A 7,561-nucleotide genomic window follows, 5' to 3' on the forward strand; every position below is an offset into this window, starting at 1 on the left:
ACATTAGTGTCACATATGCTAGACTGAACCAAACAGTGGTTGCATTATAATGAAACTATTGTGCAGGAATGTTGCAGAACGCCAATATGGTAAGCCTTTGATTTGTTAAAGGCACTCTATTGTGTTAAGGGGGTATATACTTTGTATTCTCCAACTAGTCGACATTATACATTTACCATTATATTTAATGCCTGACCAGTCAAAACACTAAAATATTTTCCCGAAATGCAGGGACAGCTCATTGTGCTATGGCGGCTTTTTTTTTTTTTTTAGATTATGTTCATAGAAGGTATGCATGCTATTATGCACTACCTAAATGCACAATGTTACAGGTAGATTTGAAACCTAAATCTTTTTTGTTTTTCGAGATACGTTGCCTGTCCAATAAATCAGGCTCTATTGACCGGTAGTCCATTACATTGCAGTTTTTCGACCGGCGGTCGTACAAATTGCAGTCTATTGATCAGCACTTCAGTATATAATTAAGAAAAACTGAATATACATACGAATTAGACGGGCATGTTTAATCAAGACTAAATCATCAAAATCACTTTTATCAGGTTTAAATTTTTTTTTATATCATCAACAGCCTTTACTTGTCCGAAGGCGAACATTTCTGGAATTGTTAATATTAAATGTTTGTGTAAAAACAAAAATGCAAGAAGATGTATTCTTGAAAAACGCGTCACAGACGAATTACCCTAAAACGGGTACTGTAAAACTATTCTCAATCGTGTTTTTCTCGGTCGTTATTTTGTTAATAGTGTGATCGGGATAAGTTTTGTAAATAATAAACAAATGCTTGTATATGAATTTGCGGGGAAAAACATTCGTTGGTAAGATTTAATCACGAAAGCTATGAATATTGATCTGCTACGAACAATGATGACTATATAGAATGTGACTCTATTGGTAACCATGAAAAAATATATGTAAAAAAAAGAAAAACAAGCTTATCCCTTACAACATACTTATAATATACTTAATCATTTTAGAATTGACATTTTAGCAAAGTCAAATCTGTTTATAAAGTTAAAAGTTAAAAGTTAAATTTTCAAAAAAAGTTTGAGTTAATATATATCAAATTTCTATAGCGCTCTATTTATCACAAAAATAATTGTGTATGATGTCAAATGTATCAAAAAAGAATATAGTATTGATATTAATAGATACTGTAACAGCAACCAGGGCCCCTATAAATATCAAATTATAATTCAAAAGCAAAACAAAATGTAGACTGTTTTTACGATAGTTAAAATTTCGCTCTTATTACTGTATACAGGGTTATTTTCGCCTGGTGTTATTTTCGCCCTTTTACAATTGCAAACGGTTTCGCCCCTTCTTCAATTTGCCCAGATGCAGTTGTGTTAACAAAGATATTATTTGCAATATAGAATTCGCCCAGTCTTAAATGTGCCCTCTGACAACGAGGGCGAAAGGGGCAAAAATAAAACGGGGCGAATGATTCCCTGCATAATTAGCATTACATTCGTTGTACAATGTATGTGTGCCTATATTTAGTGAAAATGTTTCATATGCTTGTTAACTGGCAGGAAGTAATTTTATTTTATTTTGTTCTTGTCCAACCAGTTGTGTTCGTTAGCGTGCTGTGTTCTTTTATTTCATCTGTCCTTCACCCAGTGTTTTACCTGCCATAAGGACGTCGAACATTGTGTGACGTCATTGATCATAGACAACTCGTTTACTATGATTGACAAGGACAAGGGCCATTTATACACACAAAACAGAACAATTCTGAGTCATCTTTCCGAAGAAAAAGTCGATATCAACAATGTCATATCTGCAGACGGATGGAACATGACCCGGAAGTTGATCACTGCCAACGGAACAATGCCTGGACCGGATATCATCGTTCATCAAAATCAGAAAATCACTATAGTAGTCTATAATCACCTGCTTAGTGAAGAAGTTTCCATACACTTGCACGGAATCGAACAATTTGGAACACCCGCTATGGACGGTGTTCCATTTGTGACGCAATGCCCTATACTTCCAGGCCAGTCTTTCAACTACACGTTTACTCCTCGAATCGGAGGGACCTACTTTTATCACTCCCACCCAGGGATGCAGTTCGATTTAGGATTGTTTGGAGCATTCATTGTTGTATGAAAACGTGATCCAATTCCTTTAGATCATCAGTATATCGTTCAGCTTCAGGATTGGAACCATCTTATTGATTCTGAAACAATTCTAAAATCCACCAAAATGGTCAACATCCGGTATCACTCCGTTTTGATTAACGGTAAAGGGAAATATGAAGGAAACGTCTAATTTCCGTTGCTTCTAATCAACATTTCTTGTTTTCAATTCCTGGTATAAAATTCATTGTAAAGGAGACGGACGATGATGAGATACAACCAATAATCGTCGATAAGATTTTGCTTTTTACTGGAGAGAGGTATGACATTGAATTAAACCTTGAAAATGTAAATGAAGGGGTATATGATATATTTGCTCATTCGATCAGTGGAAACAACCTCAACTTTAAAAACGAAAGTCCAGGCCACGCATACCTTCATGTAATCAACAATAATTCAATGGAAACGCCATTTAATGTTTCAAGCGAAGAAAAAACAATTCTAAATTGTCCTTTCGTAGTTTACCCGGCTATGCCAAACTGGACATGCATCCCCTTATCCGCACTAAAGACTCTAAACCGTTTAGAACAAATTCATTTGACACAAAAAACTAACAAACAATCCGAATATTTTCTCAACTTAAGTTTCGTTGGATTTAAAACGTCAGGTATTAACGGAAGAATATTCAAGATGCCTACAATTGCACCACTGGCGCAGGCATCTGAAATTGATACATCTTGCTACAACTGTGGAGCGGAGAATTCATGCTTCTGTTCTCACTCCATAAACTTAGCCACGGGATCAGAGGTCATTTTTATATTTTTAAATTTTGACATTGGTCCGTTGCTAATGGTACATTCAGTGCATATTCACGGTCATAAATTCCAAGTTCTTAAAATAGGTTTGACCTCAGTAAATTCAGCGGGAGTAGCCATCCCAACTTCTGATATCAAATGCAGCGATTCTCCGTCGAATGCAGAAAGCCTTTGCTACAACGCCAGATGGTCCAATGACACTTGGGCAGAAATCGACAATATCCATGAGATTAACCTTCAGAACGGAGTCTATAAGGACACGGTAGTCATTTCCCCTGGTGGTTACGCCATTCTCAGGATACGGGTAACAAATCCTGGAGTTTGGTCTGTCCATTGCCACCGAAGCCTTCATCTTGCATCTGGTATGAATGCGATGTTGAACGTATCGTTTGAAAACCAAAGGAATTTTCTTCCTTGGGACTTGCCAACATGTCGTAGTTTTTACAACCGACGACAGTCGTCACATTATGTTAGAACAACAAGAAACCCAACTGAAACATCTTACGATGTGACCACCAAAATATCACATGAAGAGGATATCAATACAGTGACAAACACAACGACATCATTGTTTGGTAAGGTGTTTCGTTTTGTCAAAGTCTGGTGGTTATTTCATTGAATTACTTTTTTTAACTGAAAACTGCTTTATGGTCAATGCATTCTACTTCTGTTTGACAAGATTAATATTCTGTAAAGATAAATAAAAAATCACTTGTTTTCTGCAACAAGAAAGTGCTCGAATACTAATAATAATACTCATAACTTAATTATTGTTAAGTTATGTCTTTTATTTTCAGGTGACGGTGGACAAACGACCGCCTTGGTCATTATAATCATTTTTTGTACAGTTATAACTATACAGAGAATTTTGCTAATATTCACTATTCGGAAACTCCGAAAATGAAAATAGTAATCAAAACCTGTTGATCCCAAAAAATCTGCTATATATTTTTTTGGAAGAAAAGGAACAGTTTGTGCAATAACATTTACATTCAAAGCGCAGTTTACACGTTTTGCACGACGTAATAGTAAGATTATTAATCGCGTAAATTAACTGAATAAGATTTACTTTACTTAGAACATAACCCACTTTTTCATTGGCTGATTAAAAGTTCTGCGCCAATCAGATACCATCTCTTTTTTGTTTACGGCTCTCTCAGCTTTAAATCGTAATATGACGTCGCTCTGAACTTAGTGGAAAAACGTAAAAAACATCACTTAATAGAATATTTAACGACTGCTGATTGGTTGATAATCTGTGTTATGTTCTATTGTATGTTACGGACAAATATCAGGTTGATTAAAACCATAACCCGATAGTTGGAATTTGAAATTGTTCTTGCAATTTTTCTCAAACACACAGGGAAAGATAAAATCAGAGGATTCAGAGCAGTGACATATTTTATATATCAGTGTTAAACACTATCGGAAAACAATAGAACAATATCCGAAATATTTGTTTATCATTTAATTTTGTAAACCGAATCTAACTTTTGTTTTTCTTCTAACAAAACTGTTCAGGCTAAAATTGACATCGCAATGTTTCAAAACTGACATCATTTTCATTACGAAAATCTGTCAAGCATACACATGTAGCTTTATGATAAAAAAGGGTAGTTTAGTATTTATCTTGAAAGATCCCAAAAGGAATTTCGCAATAAATGTGTTTACAGGTTTTACATAAAAAAGCTTTTTAGAAGTAATTTTGATTGCAAATCAATACTTTTTTGTGTTTGATGTACTGTACATTTTATGATGAATGTTATTAATTATTTTGCTATCAGAACATTTGTATTTTGAACTGAACTTTATTTATAACAACGTTTGATAAATAAGTTCTACAACTTATATTAATATCTCTCGTTGGCACGGATGTTAGCGCGAGTGGGTCATTAGTGTGGGAAGAAGTCGGAGTACCCGGAGAGAACCCATGTGTCCAAGCGGGCGACCGCCATACCCTATCACATACACCCACTGTCCATCACGGGGATCGAACTCGGGTCACAGCGGTGAGAAGCGAGTGCATTGTTCACTACGCTACTAGAACTTTTTCAATTAAGTTACATATAAACTAGACTTTGACCCGTGCGTGCAAGGATTGACATTGCATATAGAACATTAACGAAATAGGTACATCGACACACCTTATTATTGACATTTACATAACAATGCTATAAGCCTACAATATACTGCTTTTAATTTCACTACACTTTCCTTACTTTGAATAATCTAACTTTGTATCGGGAAAGGCCCTCACCACAGTTAGAATGCCTCCCTTATACCCGTAATGTAGCAGAAAATTGCAGAATCGCTCCGGAACGATATTGGAGAAAGTTAATGAAGTTGCCTTGAAAATAACATTGAAATTTATCACAACAAACCTTTTTGAGACTGCAAATATCTTTCAACTAAAAATTTTAATCCATAGAATGGAAGAATTCAACACCTGTTCACCAACGTACACGTATTTTCTTTGTAAAACTGGGTCCATAAGACATTATTCATTTTTACGATAAAACATATTCTATCTTCACTTTCCTAACAAATATAATGTAACTTTTCTGCATGTAATCAAATATGTTTTGTCACCACGAAGACAAAAGTAAGTACCTAGTTGAAATAATTATATTTGTTATTTTATACTTTCTCTCATAAGAAATCATTAATATATATGAACAAAAATCCAATGAAAATTTACCCGTATTTGTATTATCATTTCTGAGTTTATTCATGCAGATGTATTATTGTGGAAACATAAACTAAAGATCCCGTTAGCGTGAATGTATTGCGCAAGCGCAAGATTGTAATATCCAGAAAATCCAGGTGATTTCCGGGAATTTTGGAGGAATTTTCGTTGATTATTAATTAGCGAAGCTTAACTGATAAAAAATAGAAACCAATTGGTAATCTTCAAGTACCAATGATGTTTAAAATATATAAAACAAAAGACAGTATTCATCTGATTTATCGGTATTAAAGACCAACAATTCGAGTCTATTATTTTAATATAGTAGTATAGATCCTTAAATAGCCAAGAACTTATACAGTTACTATGTAATATATAAGTTACGTTGGCTCGTGTTATATAGACAGCAAATGGTTCGGAGCATAAAGTTCAGGTCACAATAAGTGATAAATGTAAAAGTGGGTCGAGTCGTATATTCTCATGGATTCCCTATGGACAACAAGCATATAATCTGAAATGTGTTTTTTATCATACATTTTGGTTAAAGGGTAAGAAAAATGTTCAGGCCAAAATTATTATTGCAGTGTTTTTGAATTGGAGTGAAGAACCGAAACTTGTCAAGCACACAGCTTGAATATCAAACATTATTTTAATAGATGTCCTGAAAGATTCCAAAATGTTATATGGCAAAAAATGAAAAGAAAAAAGATACCGGTATTACACAAAAAACAAATTTTGTTATACATTTTTTTTCTAATTACAAAACGATATTTTTGTTTTTGATACGATGTGCCTTTTATAAAGGCTGATACATTTATCAAATTTTCTGCTATATAGAACCTTTAAATATGATTTTTTATGAATCATAAAATAGCCAATAAGAATTACCTGTATGTTCTATTGACAGTTAGTGATTTTGTTTTTCATCAATTGATTTGTGAAAATAGGTAACTTTGTTTTTTCTTCTAAAATTAATATAGCAATGTATTTACAATTGACCTATTTTGATAACAAAAATCTGTTTCTCGCAGCAACTAATTTTCTTAAATTTACATATAAAAAAATGAATTATCATGGAGTGCCCCCCCCCCCCAACTTTTTGAGAGTATGTAAAAAATTGAACACCCCCCACCCCCACCCCCGGTTTAGGATTTAAAGATTTTTTTTACTTTTCCCGGTTTTTTTTCTTTTCTTGTCTTTTTTTTTTTCTTTTTTTATTTGGATTAGTCCCCCCCCCCCATCCCCCACTATTAACATCGATGATACGTTCCTGTAACACAATTTGATATTCTCTACTTTGGGCTTAAAAATGATCGTCCAATGAAATATCGCGTTTCCCAATTTGTTCTGAAATGGCTTCAAACGAAAGTCTTCTCTTGATAACACTCATCTTGATTAACCTGTAACAATTCGTCGTTGAATTATTTATCAAATCAATTAATGTTTTAATTTCGATACAATTATCAAACTACCAGTTAAGTACAATATTCACCGAGCCGAAGGCAAAGGGAATATTGTACTTAGACGGTAGATAAATCATGGTATTGACCTCAAAACAGCAATAACTTTATACGTTTTGTCTTTTTTATCCATAGCAAGGACATTGCAGGAACAAACGAACATTAAAACAAAGAAACATACCTCTTTTATTTGCTTCTTTTTTATTTGAATTTCAACTTATTCTTTATTATAAATACCATTTGATATATTTTTAACTGAAACTTGATATCGAAGTAAAAAAAAAAATAAATAAACCTAATTTAAAAAGAAAATTTTGAAATTTGGAATTCATAACGTTGTGGAGATAGAAAAAACAACCAACAAAAATAATTGAATATAGGTCGCGTTTACCTGATTAATTTAAGAAAGTGTCGACCAGGAAAAGAAAACCGCATTGTGCAGCATTTCATCTGTTTAAAACAGTTTGTAAACTGAGTAAACGTGCAAAAGCATGGGTAAAA

At 33.6% G+C, this 7,561-nt stretch overlaps 1 protein-coding gene across 1 annotated transcript; it reads left to right on the forward strand.

Moving 5' to 3' along the window:
• Positions 1-1,057: 1,057 nt before the first annotated feature.
• On the forward strand, positions 1,058-5,471 carry LOC105337985 (uncharacterized). The gene is made up of 4 exons (XM_066086354.1): positions 1,058-2,124; positions 2,173-2,240; positions 2,282-3,489; positions 3,712-5,471. The coding sequence occupies exons 1-4, from the start codon at positions 1,708-1,710 to the stop codon at positions 3,816-3,818; spliced, it is 1,800 nt and encodes a 599-aa protein (XP_065942426.1). The 5' UTR covers positions 1,058-1,707; the 3' UTR covers positions 3,819-5,471.
• Positions 5,472-7,561: the final 2,090 nt, after the last annotated feature.

Source organism: Magallana gigas, chromosome 1, assembly GCF_963853765.1.
Source record: "Magallana gigas chromosome 1, xbMagGiga1.1, whole genome shotgun sequence".
NCBI lineage: Eukaryota > Metazoa > Mollusca > Bivalvia > Ostreida > Ostreidae > Magallana > Magallana gigas.